At 37.3% G+C, this 20,408-nt stretch overlaps 1 protein-coding gene across 1 annotated transcript in view; it reads left to right on the top strand.

Annotated features, from left to right (window-relative positions):
• PROS1 (protein S) overlaps nucleotides 1-20,408 on the top strand; it is a 73,141-nt gene that overhangs the window by 46,898 nt on the left and 5,835 nt on the right. Inside the window, exons 11-14 of the mRNA XM_008704434.2 lie at nucleotides 8,761-8,950; nucleotides 13,899-14,066; nucleotides 15,356-15,524; nucleotides 19,191-19,339. Coding sequence (XP_008702656.2) covers nucleotides 8,761-8,950; nucleotides 13,899-14,066; nucleotides 15,356-15,524; nucleotides 19,191-19,339 — 676 coding nt within the window. The remainder of the gene's footprint in view (nucleotides 1-8,760; nucleotides 8,951-13,898; nucleotides 14,067-15,355; nucleotides 15,525-19,190; nucleotides 19,340-20,408) is intronic.

Raw genomic sequence — 20,408 nt, 5'->3', positions numbered from 1 at the left:
ATTTTTACTAACAAGTTGGGAAAGTAGATTTAATATATTTGTGAAATTTCTATTCTTCTTCTTTTGTGATATAAAAACTAATGAGAAAATGCTCAGTATTGCCTTTAGAATATAGTTCTATTCATAATCACTAAGGAAAATTCATAAGATTGCTTAGGTGGTATTTTAAAGGAACACATCACATGATTTTAATTGACCGAGTACCGTTTCTGTTATTCCTACAGTTAGGTTGCCTCTAGGGAAAGAATAGTTGTTTGTATTTTAGAGTTACGATTTAATTACCAGATATTCTCAGAGTCATACGTGGTTGGAACTAGAAAAAAGAAATTGGAGTTTTGTTGAAGTAATGGAAAGGAAACTTATTTGTGACTGATTATAGAGTCCATATTTTAAAACATTTTAATCAGATAAGCGTGCATACATGCAATTTAATTCATTAGATATATGAATGACTATTCATTGAATAATTCAACTAAATTCATAGACTTTGCATCATTAAGGAACATTGAACTGTATTCTTTTTTTTTTATTTTTTTTATTATATTATGTTAATCACCATACAGTACATCCCCGGTTTCCGATGTAAAGTTCGATGATTCATTAGTTGCGTATAACACCCAGTGCACCATGCAATACGTGCCCTCCTTACTACCCATCACCAGTCTATCCCATTCCCCCACCCCCCTCCCCTCTGAGGCCCTCAGTTTGTTTCTCAGAGTCCATAGTCTCTCATGCTTCATTCCCTCTTCTGATTACCCCCCTTTCTGTATCCCTTTCTTCCCCTACTGATCTTCCTAGTTCTTATGTTCCATAGATGAGAGAAATCATATGATAATTGTCTTTCTCTGCTTGACTTATTTCACTCAGCATTATCTCCTCCGGTGCCGTCCATGTTGCAGCAAATGTTGAGAAATCGTTCTTTCTGATAGCTGAGTAATATTCCATTGTATATATGGACCACAACTTCTTAATCCAGTCATCTGTTGAAAGGCATCTCGGTTCCTTCCACACTTTGGCTATTGTGGACAATGCTGCTATGAACATTGGGGTGCATATGGCCCTTCTCTTCACTACGTCTGTATCTTTGGGGTAAATACCCAGTAGTGCAATGGCTGGATCATAGGGTAGCTCAATTTTTAACTTTTTAAGGGACCTGCACATTGTTTTCCAGAGTGGCTGTACCAACTTGCATTCCCACCAACAATGTAGGAGGGATCCCCTTTCTCCACATCTTCTCCAACAACTGTTGTTTCTTGCCTTGTCTATTTTTGCCATTCTCACTGGCATAAGGTGGTATCTTAGTGTGGTTTTTTATTTGAATTTCCCTGATGGCTATGATTTTGAACATTTTTTCATGTGTCTGTTAGCCATTTGTATGTCTTCATTGGAAAAGTATCTGTTCATATCTTCTGCCCATTTTTGATTTGTTTATTTGTTTCTCGTATATTGAGTTTGAGAAGTTCTTTGTGGATCTTGGATACCAGTCTTTTTATCTGTAGTGTCATTTGCAAATATATTCTCCCATTCCGTGGGCTGCCTCTTAGTTTTTTTGACTGTTTCCTTGGCTGTGCAGAAACTTTTTATCTTGATGAAGTCCCAGAAGTTCATTTTATCTTTTGTTCCTCTTGCCTTTGGAGATGTGTCATGAAAAAGGTCCTAGAGGTTGCTGCCTATGTTCTCCTCTAGGATTTTGATGGATTCCTGTCTCACATCGAGGTCTTTCATCCATTTGGAGTTTATTTTTGTGTATGGTGTGAGAGAGTGGTCAAGTTTCATTCTTTTGCATGTAGCTGTCCAATTTTTTCCAGCACCATTTATTGAAGAGACTGTCTTTTTCCAATCGGATGTTTTTTCCTGCTTTATCAAAGATTAGTTGCCCAAAGAGCCGAGGGTCCATTTCTGGGTTCTCTATTCTGTTCCATTGGTCTATGTGTCTGTTTTTGTGCCAGTACCATGCTGTCTTTGTGATCACAGCTTTGTAGTACAGCTCAAAATCCGGCAACAAGATGCCCCCAGCTTTGTTTTTCCTTTTCAACAGTTCCTTGGAGATTCGGGGCCTTTTCTGGTTCCATACAAATTTAAGGACTGTTTGTTCCAGTTCTTTGAAAAATGTCATTGGTATTTTGATCGGGATAGCATTGAAAGTGTAGATTGCTCTGGGTAGCATGAACATTTTAACTATGTTAATTCTTCCGATCCATGAGCATGGAATATTTTTCCATCTTTTTGTGTCTTCCTCAATGTCTTTCAAGAGTGATTTATAGTTTCTAGAATATAGATCCTTTACGTCTCTGCTTAAGTTAATTCCAAGGTATCGTATGGTTTTTGGTGCTATTGTAAATGGGATGGATTCCCTAATTTCTCTTTCTTTAGTCTCATTATTCGTGTATAGAAATGCAACTGATTTCTGAGCATTGATTTTGTATCCCGCCACATTACTGAATTGCTCTATAACTTTTAATAGTTTGGGAGTGGATTCTTTTGGGTTTTCCATATAGGGTATCATGTCTCAGCGTAAAGAGACAGCTTGACTTTCTTTGCCGATTTGGATACCTTTGATCCCTTTTGTTGTCTGATTGCTGTTGCAAGGACTTCTAGTACTATGTTGAATAATAGTGGCGAGAGGGCATCCTTTGTCACGTTCCTGATCTTAAGGGAAAGGCTTCCAGCTTTTCCCCATTGAGAATAATATTTGCTGTAGGCTTTTCATAGATGGCTTTTATGAGATTGAGAAATGTACCCTCTATTCCTACACTCTGAAGGGTTTTAATCAGGAAAGGATGCTGTATTTTGTCAAATGCTTTTTCTGCATCAATTGAGAGGATCATATGGTTCCTGAGTCTTTTCTTGTTGATATGATGTATCACGCCATCGTACAGGAATGTTGAACCACGCTTGCATCCCAGGTATGAATCCCACTTGGTCATGATGGATAATCCTTTTAATGTACTGTTGGATTCTATTAGCCAGGATCTTGTTGAGGATTTTGGCATCCATATTCATTAGGGAAATCGGTCTGTAATTCTCTTTTTTGATGGAGTCTTTGCCTGGTTTGGGGATCAAGGTAATATTGGCCTCATAGAATGAGTTTGGTAGCTTTCCTTCTGTTTCTATTTTTTGAAATAGCTTTGGGAGAAAAGGTATTATTTCTTCTTAGAATGTTTGGTAGAATTCCCCAGGAAAACCATCTGGGCCTGGAGTTTTGTTATTTGGAAGGTTGTTTATCACTGATTCAATCTCTTCATAATTAATTGGCCTGTTTAAAAAATCAATTTCTTCCTGTTTCAGTTTTGGTAGTTTATAGGTTTCCAGGAAGGCCTCCATCTCTTGCAGATTGCTTAATTTATTGGCATATAGCTGTTGATAAAAGCTTCTAATAATCCTTCCAATTTCATTGGTGTTGGTCGTGACCTCTCCTTTTTCATTCATAATTTTATTAATTTGGGTCCTCTCTCTATTCTTTTGGATAAGTCTTACCAGCGGTTTGTCAATTTTATTGATTCTCTCAAAGAACCAGCTTCTAGTCCTGTTGATCTGCTCTACTGTACTTCTGGTTTCTAATTCATTGATTTCTGCTCTCATCTTGGTCAACTGCTTCCTTGTGAGTGGATTAGGCCTGTCCCTCTATTGCTGTTCCAGCTTCTTGAGGTGAGAATATAAAAACTGCATTTTAGATTTTTCTATTCTTTTGAGTGAGGCTTGGATGGCTATGTATTTCCCCCTTAGGACTGCCTTTGCAGTATCCCATAGGTTTTGGACCGTTGTGTTTTCATTCTCGTTGGTCTCCATAAATTGTTTAAATTGATTTTTGATTTCCTGGTTTATCGAGTCATTCCTGAGCAGGATGGTTCTTAGTCTCCAAGTGTTTGAGTTTCTTCCAATTTTTCCTTGTGGTTGAGTTCCATTCAGAGCATTGTGGTCTGAGAGAATATGCAGGGGGATAATTCAGTCTCTTTGTTATCGGTTGAGACTCATGCTTTTGTGTCCCAGGAACATGGCTATTCTTTGAGAATGTTCATGGGCATTAGAATAGAATGAATATTCTTTTTGTAGGTGTGTGTTCATGATCTAGAGGTCCAACTCTCCAAGTACATACAAAGCTCTGTTTTATGTTGGTTTTCTTCTCCGGTTTTCTGTCTGTTGCTGATATAGTGGAGAGTTGGAGGTCCCCTTACATCAACTGATTTTTAATCTATATGTCTCCTTTATTCTGGTTAAGAGTTGGCTTGTGTATCTTGCTGTCCCTGGTGGGGAAGCATATATATTTATAATTGTCATATCCACTCTGTTGGATACATCCTTTAAGAATAATATAGTGCCCTTAGTTTTAAATGTGTCTTTAGTTTAAAATCCAATCTGTCTGATATGAGAATCGCTACCCCAGCTTTCTTTTTGAGGTCCATTGGCGTGAAAAGATGGTATTCCATCCCTTTACTTTCAGTCTGGATGTATCTTTAGGTTCAAAATGAGTCTCTTGTAGACAGCAAAATGGATGGGTCATGTCTTTTATCCAATGTGCAACCCTGTGGTCACTTTATGGGAGCATTTAGGCCATTTCACATTGAGACTGATTATTGAGAGAGATGGTTTTAATGATGCCATGTTGCCAGTAAAGTCTTTGTTTCGTATAGATTGTGACTTTCTGTTCTGTATCACTCTTGGGGCCTTTTACTTTTATAGAACCCCCTTAATCATCTCCTGTAGGGCAAGTTTCTGTGGTTACGAATTTGGCTAATGACTGGCTGATTCTGGAAGATTCTTTATTTCTCCATCCATTCTAATGACAGCCTTGCTGGATAGAGGGTTTTTGGCTGAATGTTTTCTTCTGAAAGAGCTTTTATAAATGCTCCCCAACCCTTTCTCTCATTCCAGGTCTGTGTAGACAGGTCTGACGTAATTCTGATACCTTTGCCTTGGTACGTGAGAAATTTTGTTGCCCTGGCCGCTTTCAATACTGTATCCTTGGATCTAATATTTGGGCGAGATGCACTAGACGTGACGTGGCGTGGGTTTGTCGTGGTTGAGCTTGGGAGGGTCCTCTCTGCCTCTTGGACACGAATGCTTGTTTCCTGCTAGATTAGGGAAGTTTTCAGCTACAATTTGTTCAAATATCTCTTCTAGACCTCTGTTTTTTTCCACCCTCAGGGATGCCGATGATTCTGATATTGAACGTTTCATTGAGTCAGTAATCTCCCGTAACCTACATTCCTGTGTGTGAATTTTTTTGAGTCCAGATTTTATTTTAGTTTTTTCTTCTACTAACCCATCCTCCAATTCGCCAATTTGTCGTTCTGCCTCATTCACCCTGGCCATCAGAGCCTCTCGTTTGACTGCATTTGGCTCATAGAATTTTTAATTTCTGCCAAATTCGCTCTCATTTCCGCCCTTAGAGATTCTATAATTTCTTTAACATTTTCGCTTACTTTTTCAAGTCTACACATCATCTTGACCATTGTTACTCTGAATTCCATTTCTGATAATTTGGTTATATCCATATCCATTAGTTCTGTGGCAGAGGCCACAGACTCATTGTCTTTTCTTTGCTTGGGGGGGATTTGTCTTTCTCGTCATTCTGATGAGGAGAGGTTGCGGGGTTGCCCAGAGCCCAAATTATTGACCGGGACCCAGGCAGTGCACATTTGTTTTATAGGGATCTTAGGGATGTGGGCTTCTTGACTTTTCAGCCTGCCTTCTGGGGGAGGGGCCTGCCGCGCCGATACTCAGGCACCCCTTTTTGGGTAGAGTCTCCGTGTCCCCTGCAAGGGGGGATGGGGATGGGCACGCTGTGAGCTGGTATTTCCAGGCTTTTGTTCTCTGGCGGCTTTCCCTGGCGGTTTGCTGTGCCTCTTCTGAGAGTCAGAGCAGCAGTGGCTGAATCTCAGCCTCTGTCTCAGAACAGAGGGATCGCGGACCGTTCTCCACTGATGTTCTGGCCACTTTAACTCTGTTTCTGTTGGTGCTGCTCAACCCTGCAGCGTCCCGGGATGTGCACCCCATACCCGGCGTCCCTGCCCTCACTTCCAGGGCCAGCATGTCTCTGTCCTTTGTGTTTCTAACGCCGCCAGCCGCCAGCCACCCCCCGCGTGCTCCGAGCCAGCCACCCCCGAGCGCTCCGGAGCTCCGGCCCTCAGACTGGTCGCCTGCGTTCCCCGGCTCATGGTCTCAGTCTGCTCTCTCGCAGGTGCAGGTCTCCGAGTCCGCCCGCTCCCCTGTGCAAGTGGCTACCGCTTCCCAGCGCCTGAACGCGGTGGCTCCCTCCCCCTTCCGTTTATCTTCCGATATCTGTGTGTGGTTTCCCGGCTGCCCGCTTCGTACCTCAATACTGGAGATTTGTAGAGATCCAGATGTATCTTCCTGCATCTCAGGCTGATTCTGTGGATGTTCAGGCTGGCCTGGTACCTATCCAGCTCGACTTAGGGGACCGGCTGAAAAAGGGGTCCCCTACTCCTCCGCCATCTTAACTCCATCCGCATGCTATGACATTTCTTGTTCCAAGCCAAATAGTTGATAGCAGAGACCAGAGATCAAAACTCAGAATCCAGTAGTCTGACTAAAGAAGGAACAGAAGCTGAACTGTATTCTAAAATTCACTGATATAATTGTGCTCCTTCAATACTCTTTTTTTTTTTAAGCTTTTATTTATTTATTTGACAGAGAGACAGCCAGTGAGAAAGGGAACACAAGCAGGGGAGTGGGAGAGGAAGAGGCAGGCTCCCAGTGGAGGAGCCTGATGCGGGGCTCAATCCCAGAACACTGGGATCACGCCCTGAGCTGAAGGCAGATGCTTAACGACTGAGCCACCCAGGCGCCCCTCGTTCAATACTGTTACCCACCAAGACCTGGTTTTCCTTTTAACATCTCAGAACAAATAATATTGTCTGGTGACATGGACTGGGGACAACATTTCCTTTGCAAAGAGAATAATGAGAATGAGAGAGAAAAAATTATTGCAGACTTAGGTATGCTCAGGTGATTCAGTTGGGGCTCTAACATTGGATCAAATAGGCCAAATAATAATTTTTTCAGTATTTATTGCCTATTTATTTAAACTTTTTATTGAAGTATAATATATATACATATATGGAAATATACACATACCTTAAATGTACAGCTTGATGAATTTTTTATAAACTGCCACCTGGTGAGTCAGCAACACAGAATAGCCAGTGCTTTGTTGCTCCCCCCACCCCTTTTTGCAAATTCCTTCAGCTGTTTCCAATGATCAAATATTTATCCTATCCTAAAGTTAACAAATTCATTCTTCTTCAGAAAAAGAATTAATTGTTCCCCAATGTATGCTGATATATTCCAGACAGAAAGATGCAGAACACAGCTCTGTATTACTGGGTTAGCATGATTTTGCAAAGAGAAGGAAATTACCTCCAGAATAGGATCAACTTCTGGGAGATCCTGAGCATACACAGATTTGCGTTTTGACAAGATAATACATGTTTGACATCAGCAAAATGTGGTGGTTATGAAAGAGAATAAAGGTCCTCATCCTAAGTGAAAAATATAAATAGTAATAATAATAATCTTAGTTCAGTCAATTACTACTATATCGTTATCTATCCAACATACTTTACTGCACATGACCTCTTTTAAATATTTCTTTGGAATTCTAAAGATTAAAAAATTTATTTTTTATGAGCCTTTCTTTGCTCCATTTGAAGTTAGAAGTTGTGTATGGTGCCCCTATTACTATTACTAGTAGGTAAGGGTGTGGGATTCTTTCTTGCCTTACTTGGCAATTATCTGAAGTCCTGACTTTTAAATTAACTTTATTTTAGCTTAACTCAAGGGATGAGAGTTACACAACTATTTTTTCTATTCCCTGTTTGTCTTTTTTCAATCATTTTGATTTGCTGGTTTCTGGGAAATGTTAATGCTGATTCTCATTACAGTGTCATTAGGGCACTAATCAATACATGTTATTTTTTAATGCAGCATTTCTAAGATATTTCTTCCCCTGTAATAGCTACCTATATACGTGGGGTCTTAATAGCAACAGTCATTGCCCTAGAGCTCAGATACCCCCAAGCACATGGCCAGACTACATCTTTTAAGCTGTCCTTTCATGTGCTCTAGTATAGTGATTTATACAGTTAGAGCTCTGGAGAGCTTTTGAAATCAAACTAACGGATATATTTTAAAGTTTTTTACTTTACGTTTCTTACCACACAGGAAGGCTTAATTATGTTTGCAGTCAGACAGATGCGGTCTTATATATCTCCGTGATTGATTCCTTCCTGACATATATGAAATCACAGGGAAAATGGGCCTTTTGATGTATAAACCAATCATGAAATTGTACCATCCTTTACTAATCACTTAACGGACACAGCAAAAAAAAAAAAAAAAGGAATCTTAATGTCAGAATGTCAGATTATATAGTGTATTAAAAAGCTCCAGGAGAGATAGAATATATGTAATATTGGTACATGTGTATGAATTCCAGCATTTAAAAGAGTGCCTTCAAAACAAATGCCAAAACAGATGAAAAATTACCACAGCATCTGTTCACGGGGGAAAAAGACTCCAAGAATAAGCAAGAAAATTAAATAACCTGATTTTAAACACATGGAACCAGAAATAACACATGAACAGTTTAATTCTGCCCTACTCTTTCTTTAATTCCAGGAAAGAAAGAAACAGTTGGCTCTTTCAACATACTGCTGTTTGCTAGTATAAGAGAAAAAGCATAATATATTGAGCTTTCCGAATTTCTCTCTTAAGGCTCTCTGTTTGTCCATTATTTAGATTTTCAGCCGAATTTGATTTCCGGACATATGATTCAGCAGGTGTGATCCTGTACGCAGAATCTCTTGACCGCTCGGCTTGGTTCCTGATTGCCCTGCGTGACGGAAAGATTGAAATCCAGTTTAAAAATGAATTTACAACAAAAATCACAACTGGAGGCAAAGTTATTAATGATGGTCAATGGAATATGGTAGGTTTTTGCAGATTTCACCAAGAAGATCCCTACTTTGACACAGTTTGTTTAACATCATTAATAATTTATTTTTATACTGATAACAAATCTAAATGGAGCTGGATTTATTTGATGTTGTATGAAGCATATTCCATACACTGTAAATCCTTGAAACAGCCTCTGAGAAATGATAACCTCACATAATATATTTAGGATTTTCTGGAACTGAAATTGTTTTCAGCTATTTGCTGGGACTACTCTATCTTTGACTTTTTACCTTTTTTAGTGGCTGTTATTGGTGTCTCTCCTATAGGTTAGGGATTATTAGCAGGCTTAACAGCTTATGCAAAGATAATCACTGACCAAGGACAGTTATACTGAGTAGCCATTCATATTTTTTAAATGAAAGAGAAATACACATAGTAACATAGAAATACACATAGAAAGAGTAATGCGTATAGTAATTAGCTCAATTTTAAATATTAGCATATAGATAAATAATTTGTACAAAACAGTATATGCTAGCTAGTACCAATTAGAGTGCTTAGAAATAAGCATTTTTACATAATCCCTAACAGTGAGCCTAAAATGGAATTTTTCATGAAGGTATTACTGCGTCTATAATGGGGAGAATTCTTTTCTGCATAAGAGTCATCGCTACTTTCTGCAGCTGATAATTGAGAGATCAGCTTCCCCGTAGAATATGGTACCCAAAAGAGACACTTCCTATACCTATGGTATCTGCCAGGAGGTCCATGTTGAGAAGACATGTGAAGTCATCACTAAATTATTTCATTTCTTTATTTACTCACTCATGCATTCATATATTCCATGAGCTTTTAGTGAGCACTTTTAAAATGCTACATTCCTGAGTCCAAGGTGCTAGAACTCTGGCAAGAGATTTTCCTTGCTCTTGAACTCACTTAGTACCTCACAGTTTAATAGCTGGTGCTGCCTTATGAATTAATGCAATGTAATGTGAGATCGTTACAGTACAAGTAGTAATAAAGTACAGGTGGGCACAGGTGTGGTTTACCAAAAATGGCGCTATTCATCCTTTGACAGCCATAGATTTTGGACTCTTACCAGAATAATGTCTGCACAAGATCAGATGCAGTTGTCAGAGTCATCACTGAAATTCTCTGGCTTCTCCAGATGCTCTTGTTAGTGTCCACACAGCTTGATATGTACAACTATTCCTCCAGTGTACTGAACAAGACATTTTATTGCCTAATGTCCCCAAATCACATATCTAAAAATCACTAAGATCACTTTTCAGCAAAAAAGAGCAAATGGAATTTTTTTCTGATTAGTTGATACAAATTGAAAATATTATTTGTTTGAAGAAGAACGTGGATACACTCTAGGTAATACAGAATATATATAAAGAAGGTAAATGTTTACCTTTTAAGCTAACATCTTGAGTTGCAGGGAGTGTTTATTAATAAATTATCCATGAATGATATGTTAAAGGCAGGATTGTGGATTGGATAGAAGGCAGCCATTCAGTTCCACACATTCTGTCTCCTATATTTATGATCCTTGTTAAAAAGAAACTCATTTAATGATATGCCCATATTCTGATTAAAATTTCCTTTTATAAACTGAATCCAACTTGACATTAAAAATTAAAAAACCATAAACAAGTCAGAGAAAAACTTTAATCTGGTAATAAATTTGGTGCTGGATCTTTTTTAAAAAGTCTTAATTTGATATTTTAACAATTTATGAATGTTCACCCCCCCCATATAAATGGGATTTCTTTTCTTCATATCTTTCATTTAAAAACATTACGGCATGATATTTTTACCATTTTGTAATCTTGATGGCTTGTTAATAAACTATACTGTTTTAGACAAATTTATGCAACCACAGAAATTATCTCAAATAGATACATATTTTAAGTAAACATTTTAATTGACAAAGTTAAATTAATCTATAAACTGGACTATTCACTTGATAGCAGTTGTTTCATTAATTTTAAATAATTTTAAAATTTCAAATGAAATACTTTAAAAATAAGCAATTAAAATGTGGAATTGTTTTGTAATCAGATAAATAGAATGTATGTGTAATTGTTAAGTAACTATAATGGCTATAAACTATAGAAGTAAATATTGCTTTATTATAAATCATTATTATATCTCATATTTGGGTATGATTCTAAAATGGGTAGGAAATCTGTAATTTGGATCATAATTTTATTCATTCAATAATATATTTATTGAGCACTTTATGTGCTATTCCTTCCTTTGGGTGGTGAGGCTACAACAGTGAATAAAACAAAATCACTTCTTTGTGGAGCTTGCGTACTCACGGTGAGATGTAAACCACAAATTGAACGAACAAATAGATATGTCAGGTAGTGGTTAGTGCTAGGAGGAAGAAACAAAAGCAAGGCCAGGTAACAGAGAGTGATGAAGCTGAGTGTGCATGTGGAATCAGGAAAGCCATCTCTGATGAGATTACATCTGAACGGAGACCAGGGCGCAGATCATGGGAAGTCTCTGGGGTGATGATTCTGTGCCATGTGAAGAGCAAGTACAGAGCATCAGGCAGGAGGGTGTGATTGTTGTATTTGAGGAACAACACAAAGGTCAGTGTAGATGCAGGGGAGTATGGGAGGCAGAGAGGGGCAGAAAATGAGGTTAGAAATGTGTTCTGTAACAAGACCAGGTGAGGTCATGGGTACTGTAGTGGGAACTTGGAGTTTATGCTAAGTAGAAAGACCTTGGATGATTGTGAGAAGTGACATGATTTAATTTGCATGTATGTTAAAAGGTAATCTGTAATCAGGAGATGATGGCTTTGTGGAAACTAGATAGTAGACAGTAAGAATGGGACAGATTGTGGGGTCAAGAGACCATTGCAGTAGCTCAGTGGAGAGAAGATGGCATCACTGACGACAGTGTTGATAGGTGGGGGAAAATGGTCAGATTCTGGATATACTTTTAAGGTCCAGCCTTCAATTTCAGGTAGATAAAAACTTTTGAATATTCAGCATAAAGAGGGGCTCAAAGGTCATGAGATTATTGTTAATCTGTGGTTCTAAACTCTAACTCATCCAGTGCCAACGTATTCACAATGCTCCTGTAATGAAATGCATCAATAATGTAAGCTACTTTTGCATATCCCTAATAGAAACCAATGTAATGCTTTAATTATTATACAAAGAAATAAAGGAACATAATTTATAAGAAAATGATATATATTCCAACATATAAATGCTCAAGCACAAGTACAGTATTTGTCAAAGCTTGCTCCTATACGTAGAATAATGTGAAAGCTGCAAATGAAGAGTTATACTGGAATGTTGTACTGATAGTTCAGATACTCTTTAAGTGCATAGATGATATTGCCATCGGTGAAAGTAATTTTCCGAAATAGTGAGAAACTCTTGGTAAAGATCCAGACAAAACAAGCGTCAGTTTATCCTTGGTTTACAAGACTTTTATTCCTGAAAAATTCAGGGAATGCGCTGAAATGGTACAAAAAATATTTTGTGTGCATATATACAGAAACTCAGATAAGCACAAGTATACCCTACATGAATATCCTGTAGGGATGTTCAGAAGGTTTGCAGGGTATTGAATATTTTATTACTTATTTTGCATGACTCTCTTGCATATGACAGATGTCCAGCATCTTGCAGTGTCAGCATACGTCCTACTCATTGTGACAACTAAAAGTACCATCCCTACCCCCAAATTTTCCTGATGCCCTAGAGTGGAGCAGTAGACCTCCACTTAAAAATATTTGCATGACTAGAGGGAAAAGGTCTGGGGGCTGAGCTCTGGGTTATTACAGACGTTGAGAGCAGAGGAGGAGCCAGCAACGGAGGCTGAGAGGGAGTGGTAAGAATGGAGAGATGCAAGCGAGTCTGAGGTTTTAGAGGCTGACTTAACATCTTCAAGGAGGGCATGAATAGTCCTTCAAGTAAAATGATGCCGGTTGGCTACATTAAGGACAGCGCACTGACTAACTTTAAATCTGTAAACATTACCAAAGTTATTTTACTTTAGAGCACAGTTTTCCCCTTCCTCTAGTGGTGCTTTAATATGCCCACTCTTTGGCTTCCATCGTTGATGAGTAAAAGAAGAGTTTGCGTGTTGAGTGCTACAGTTTTGCGTGAGGAGATAGGCAGCTATGGTTCTTCAAATCACCTTTTTGGGACTTTTTTGTTATTGTTGTTGTTTACCATCACTTTCAACCTTTTTTAAAAACCCAAACTACTTTCAGGGCACCCGGGTGGCTCAGTCGGTTAAGCGTCCGACTCCTGGATCTCAGCTCAGGGCTTGATCTCAGGGTCATGAGTTCAGGCCCTGTGTTGGGCTCCATGCTGGGCATCAAGCCTACATAAGAAAAAAAAAAAAAAATGAAAACAAAACTACTTTCAAAATTGGAAAAACCCAATTTAATTTTATGTGTTGTGTTTCCTTATGACCTGAATTACTTTCGAATTTTGAAATAAAATAGAATTTGTGTGTAATGAACAGAATACTGGAGGTACTGATTTCTCATACATTATATTAAGAATTTATTTCCATTATTGATTCTATATGTATACTTTCAGACAGTTGCAAAAATAAGAAGACTTAAAAGCTTTCTAAGATTTTGTAGAGTGACTCACTTAAAACTTAATTTTATGACACTGGATTTGAAGTATGTATATTATAATTTGGATGTTTAAATTTAAAAGAACAATATTCTGGGTTTGTTTTTTTTTTACTTTAAAATATGGTGTTCATTTAATTTTCAATCAAGAATTATCACTTTAAAACCCATTTTTACCACCTTTATAGTAATTAGACATTTCAAGTGGATTACAACAAATTAATAATTACATTAAAATGATTATTTTGAGAACTGTTTTATCAGAATAATAACAGGATTTTTCAATCTTAGCATTTCAAATGACATGCAGTGATGTTTGGTTGTTTGATAATTTTTGTCTTTTTAATTGTAGGTCTCTGTGGAAGAATTAGAACACAGTATTAGTGTAAAAATAGCTAAAGAAGCTGTAATGAATATAAATAAACCTGAAAGCCTTTTTATGCCTACAAATGGATTTCTAGAAACTAAAGTGTATTTTGCAGGATTACCTCGGAAAGCAGAGAACACCCTCATTAGACCGGTAACGATCCAAGCTTATATCATTCATCATGGATGAGTTCCTCTTGTCTGTAATGGATTTGAGGATGTGTTTTTCTGAGAGTCAAAAGAAGTTATTTTGTTAAACATACCAACTGTGACAACTTGAATTGAACAAGGAAAAATAACATAGCGATCCTTGAAATTATATTAAGGAAATAAAGAAAATAAATGTAGTGTTTTTGAGCCCATTTAAATTCCCAGTGTTACCCATGGGGACATAGATTTTTTTTTTTTAATTCTCAAGCATCAGTTCAGTGTTAACATGATAACTGTCCATATTCAGCTATTACAAATATAAATACATATATTTGAGTCCAAAAATACAGCATTTTGTAGAAGCCAGTCAAATGCTTTGAAGAAGCATTTTCTTACGTCTATTTTAGGACTTAAATTTTGGGAGATAAAATAACATATAAAGGTGGAACTTTAAAAAAAAAATCTTTGCTGGGTGTATAACTTCAGCCTATCATAAATTGAAGGTATATATAATAGATGATTTTCTGAATATGATGTTTAATAACCGTGGAATAGGTTTCATGAAGGAGACTAATCACTGTCCTTGAAGAGTTTTAAAAATTTCATTTGAAGTCATGGGTCTGTCAATTACACTTGCTGATTTAACTTAAATATTTACTATTTTATATCCATCTTTTACTCATGGCGATTCACAGTTACCTTAACTTTTGAAAGATTTCTGCAGTATGATATAAAACCTGAATTAGTTCACCCATGTCAGAGTGAATGCATCTGTTCCTTTGAAATTGATAAATCAAGACATTTTAAAAGTAAAATACACTATTCAAAAACTATTTATGAAATGGCTACTATGGGTCTTGAGTCTGGCTGGATGCTTTGATGGAGACTAAAGAGTGCAAACACTTAAGTTCCTGAAGAGGTTCAGTGTCTGATGGCAGAACAAACCTATATATAAATGCAATTAAAGAAAGCAGCTTAGAGCCCAGGGCCACAGCTAGAAGCATATATGGAACTTGAGAGCAGAAGAGTTATTTCTAGGTGATAGAGGAGAGGCAGGTAGGGCTTGAGGGGTTAAAAATCATTAGGATCCCAGTGGAGTTCTGTGATGGCGTAAACTGTAACTGCAAAAAGGGCACCTTTAAAAATTTAGATAATACTCAAAATATTTTAAGTATTTTAAAAATGTCATCTAAGAAAGGGTTTTCCCTTTAAATGAAAACTGCATTTGTAATCAGTATGAGTCTGACTTTAAAGTTTAAGACGCACTCCTTGACCTATATTTTAATTTGTTAGATTAACCCTCGTCTAGATGGATGTATACGAGGCTGGAATTTGATGGATCAAGGAGCTTCAGGAATAAAGGAAATTATTCAAGAAAAACAAAATAAGCATTGTCTTGTCACTGTGGAGAAGGGTTCCTACTATCCTGGTTCTGGAGTTGCTCAATTTAGCATAGATTATAGTAAGTGATGTCTCGTTTTACCTCTCTTTTCTCATTAATGACTAAATTTATTCATTGACAAACAGCAATATTTCCTTCAGTAAACATCAAATACTAAACTATGCGCCAGGCATAGTGTTAGGCTTATTCATGGTTTTATGTATTTCTTATTAAATTTTTGTAGTATGTTGAGGGGGAAAAGTAGTAGAATATGCTTCTGTTATTTAAAGATTATTTTTTTAAAAAAGTTATTCACAAATTAGTTGATTAATTGCAAGTAAATTCAATTAACCTATTTTAAGGTTCACCAATTTCTCAGTTGCCTTGAGTCTACTGATTAATGCAGCAAAAGGATTCATCTTCATTTCTAGAATTTCAATTGATTGGTTCTTAAAATGTCCAACCCTTTGTTGAAATTTCCCATCTGTTCATACATGTTGTCCACATTTTCTACCTGAGCCTTCAACTTATTAATCATAATTATTTTAAATTCCTGTCTGATGGGTCCAATATCTGACATGTTGATTGCCTTATCTCTTGACCATGTGTTGTTTTTCCTTGTTTCCTTCGGTATTGCATAATTTTTGGTTTAGAAGGTAAGCATCTTCTTTAGAACAGTAGAGACAGATAAATAATATATATGTCTGGAGATGAGCATATTTCTGCTTTTGGTAGGCCTTTTATAAAGTGGTTGAATCAGTCTAGTCAAGAGTTTAGCTGCTCAAGCTTTCTTGTTTCCATGAGTACCCTTCAAATTCCTTTATTGTTACCTTGTGTCTATGGTAGTGACTGGTTTGCCAGAGGATTTTTCTTAATAGCTCTTCTGTCCTTAGCTTTAGGTATTCTGTTTATGATATGCCTCAGGAAAGTATCTCTCCATGGTCTTGCTTCATCCCAAAAGAATGCTCTTATTACTTGACATTTGCTAGCATGGTCACAGGGCCTGGGGAACATTCTCTAATGTTCTGATACAGATTCAGTTTTGGGCAAGTACTGTATCCCTGGGTCTCAGGGGTGTGAACTTTTCATTGTCCGCCTCCCAGCCACCTGTGGGGGAGATATCTAATGATCAGGACTCCAGATGGTCTTTTTGCTCCTTCTCCATGGTAAATGGTTTTTGGTTGGTTGTTTTGTTTTTTCCAGTTTCCTTTCCTTAACCTGTAAACGCAGTGGGTCTTTGCATGTGTTGTAATGGCAACAATGTTTGTTGCTTTCCCCCCAACGCTGTAAGGCTTTAGTTGCATAGAGAAGACAGAGAAAGAATGGAGTTTGTGCATTTCCTGCCGGTTGCTGCTCCTCTCCTCCAGGCCTGCAGGAGGAGGGGAGCTAGATAATTGGTCTTCGGTGGTGGTTGTTGTAAGGGTAGGAGCAGTGCTCTTTCCAGTTTCTTACAGCCAAAGCAGAATAGGAACTCCTGCTAGACTGACCTAGGTTTTTGCCTTTGCAAATAGTATTTCCATAATACCCTTGGACATACATCTTTATACCTTTATATGATTAATTCTGTAGGAGAGAATCTTAGATTATGTCCATCAAAGGTTATGCAGATGTATATAGTTCCTACTGTTCAGATAGATTCTCTTCCAGAGATGTTTTATCAATTTATACTTCTACCAACAGAATAAGAAAGTGTATGCTTGAGATTTGTTTCCAGTCTGAGAGTTGAAAAATTAAATCATGTAGTTTTAAATATTATTATCCCAATTCTATTGAAGTTAAATATCCACATGTTTATTAGCTATTTTTATATCTTAATTATCTTATTAGGTTCTTTGTCTTTTTCTGTTTAGGAGTTCATTATTTGAGCTACTAATACTTTGCATTATAAACTTAGTGTTAATCTGATATCTCTGCTTTAAGGAAAATTATATTTTAAATGTGTTTATTTGCAGTCTAAAAAAGTATTATTACAGTTTTAAGGAAGAATCTTACACTAGTACTTTTTGTGTTCCTACCATAAAGTAATGCAGTGTCTTTAACTTTAGTTCTGTTCTGTATATGAAGGATTTTTTAAAAAAATGTATTAATTGGAGTTGATGACTGAATATAGGAAAAAACTAGGCCCACAATAACTTGCTCAAAGGAAACTCTCTGAAAAGAAAATGAAAATAAGAGTTCCGTTTTATCTGAAAAAAAAATTACTTTCATAAGTAGTTAGTTGATGGATAACTTCAAAGTGACCTACTTTTAAATTAATATTTAATGTTACATTATAATTTCTGTACATGTGCATATTTATCTTGAGTTTGTTAATATCTTACAGTAAATTTACTTATTTCAAAATGATTATATATGTGTGTGTGTGTGTATATATATATGCTTTGTTTTGTTTTTTTTCCCCTCTCCTGGGTGGGAATTAACGTATTATAAATGGGGACGCCTGGGTGGCTCAGTTGGTTAAGCGTCTGCCTTTGGCATAGGTCATGATCCCAGTGTCCTGGGATCGAGTCTGGCATCAGGCTTCTTGCTCAGTGGGGAGCTTGCTTCTCCTTCTACCTGCCCCTCCCCCTGCTTATGCACTCTCTTCTCGCTCTGTCTCTGACAAATAAATAAATAAAATCTTTTAAAAAACGATTATAAATGAACAATGTTATAGCATTAGATGTGGCTAAATGGAAGATCATCTTGTCAAAGGGAAATTATTTTCTCCATTCGCAGTCACCTTTTCAAAACCTACAAGTGGTATTTGGGCTATTGTTTTATATTACTTCATAATAAATAAGGAAGACTTCACTCAAAATGTGGATTAATATCTTTTTTAAAGATTTTATTTATTTGAGAGAGAGAGAAAGAGTATGAATGGGGAGGGGCAGAGGAAGAGGGAGAGTGACAAGCAGACTCCCTGCTGAGTGGGGAGCCTGATGTGGGGCTCGATTCCAGGACCCTGAGATCATGACCTGAGCTGAAGTCAAATGCTTAATCGACTGAGCCACCCAGGTGCCCCAGTATTTTTAGGAATTAAACTATTTTGGAAACATATCAATTCAAATATTTTTTTGAGTGACTGCTGTGAAAAACAAAGTGGTTGTAGAGACTTGTAGGCTTGCACTCTTGTAGGACAGACAACCTAGTAACAAAAAAAAGAATGTTAACTATTATGACAAGAGAATCGCAGAAGAGTTCCTGTTAGAATTTTAGAGTTACGTGTTGATTTCAGAGTATTTCTGTACTCCCAAACTATCTAACTCCACTATTTGTATAAATCATATTTTTCTTTCCCACTGCTTTGAACTGACCCCTTTATGGATGAGGAATGGTAGGGTGGTGATGGCAGCCATACCTGAATGTTCCCTCAGAAGCATTAGAATGAATTTGTTGAATTTCCTTCTAAATGTGTACTTTAAAATATGACCACTCTGAGATTGAACCAGTGGTGACTATGGAGGCAGAAGAATACCTGTAAAAGAGCCAACAGGGAAGTTCATAATATTCTGAAACACCACATCTAGATTTGTATTCTGGGAAGACCAGAAGGCCAGGGCTCCATTTATATGTTTCTCACCTGTATTTAAAAAAATGTGTTTTGTTTTTTCTTTTTTTGCCTGGGTTTTATAGATCACTGAGGAAGGAGAATGAGAATCTTTAGTATTCCACACATATAAATTGAGTCTTAGTGAGATTGTAATAATTCCTCCTGACACACTTGAGGAGTACACTGATCCTGCTTCTGTCTCATTGCTTAAACAGGTAACATATCCAATGCTGAGGACTGGCAAGTAAACGCGTCCTTGAACATTCGCCCATCCGCGGGCACTGGTGTTATGTTCGCCTTGGTTTCTGGTAACACCGTGCCCTTTGCCTTGTCCTTGGTAGACTCCGCCTCTGAAAAGCTTCAGGTAACCTCACTAAACTTTTGTGATTCTTGGTTTGTTTTGTTTTGTTTTTTTATCTGTAAAATGGATATGTTAGCAGTATTTAACTCAAAGTGCTAGTTGGATGATTAAATGAGATAACATGTAAAGTATTTAGCACAGTCTTCGGCATATCAATAAGGACTCAAAAAAATGTCCATTATTATTACTTTTTTGCTGGCTTATTTCCAGGGCCTGATCCAGAAAGTAGGAGGAGAAATTGAAAAGCCTGTTACTGTGTATCCACAGCCTAGATAAGGGGGACTCACAGACAGGCTGCCTGGACCCTTCCCAGAGAACAGAGATCCACCTTTATTTAAATCCTTGAAATATGGTGGGAATCATAGTCTGTACTAACAAAATAAAAGTGACTCTGATTAAAATTCAGTCTCAGATATTCCGTGCCCAATTATAATGTTTTGTGCTCTCTGGCACTCTTATCTTTTCTCCCATGAGTAAATTAGGAAGGACTGGAGAAAACTGAAACCAGTCCACCTGGCTTCTTGCTGGAGGAAGAACAGGAAAAAACTCTTGGATAAAAGAAAACATGAGCGTTATCAGAAGATCTGTATTATTCAGCCTTCTATTAGAGGCTAATAGTTCTGACCATGTGTCATCCACAATGGATTCCAACAAATTACAGCAAGGAGCTTGATTTTGTGCCAAGGTTGGCTTGGATGATCTCTGTAGCTTTTAGAAAGAAGCGTATAATTGAATAATGTCTGTAGCAATAAAAAGGTGTGTTGTTTTCAGCTTCACGATGATTGCAAGGAGTTTCTGGTGGTTAAGCATAAGCCACCTAAGGAGATCCTGCTGAGTTTTTATCTCCAGTCTAACACAGGAGCTTGCTACGTTTAGATTCCAGCTTTTTGTTCGCTTTCTTTCCCCCAACAAAATGGAAATCCTATCTTCAGCACTATATCCCTGCAGTAGAGGAGATTAATGCATGCCATGTCTTTGATACTTATTTTATCTTTTCCGTGTTTGACTCCATGGCTCCTTTTTTCCCGCCATGTCAGATTGCCTTCTCAATATCTGGGTACAATATTTCATA

This window comes from Ursus maritimus, unplaced genomic scaffold (assembly GCF_017311325.1).
Source record: "Ursus maritimus isolate PB19 unplaced genomic scaffold, ASM1731132v1 scaffold_4, whole genome shotgun sequence".
Classification (NCBI taxonomy): domain Eukaryota; kingdom Metazoa; phylum Chordata; class Mammalia; order Carnivora; family Ursidae; genus Ursus; species Ursus maritimus.
This window is presented reverse-complemented; position numbering and strand designations above follow the sequence as displayed.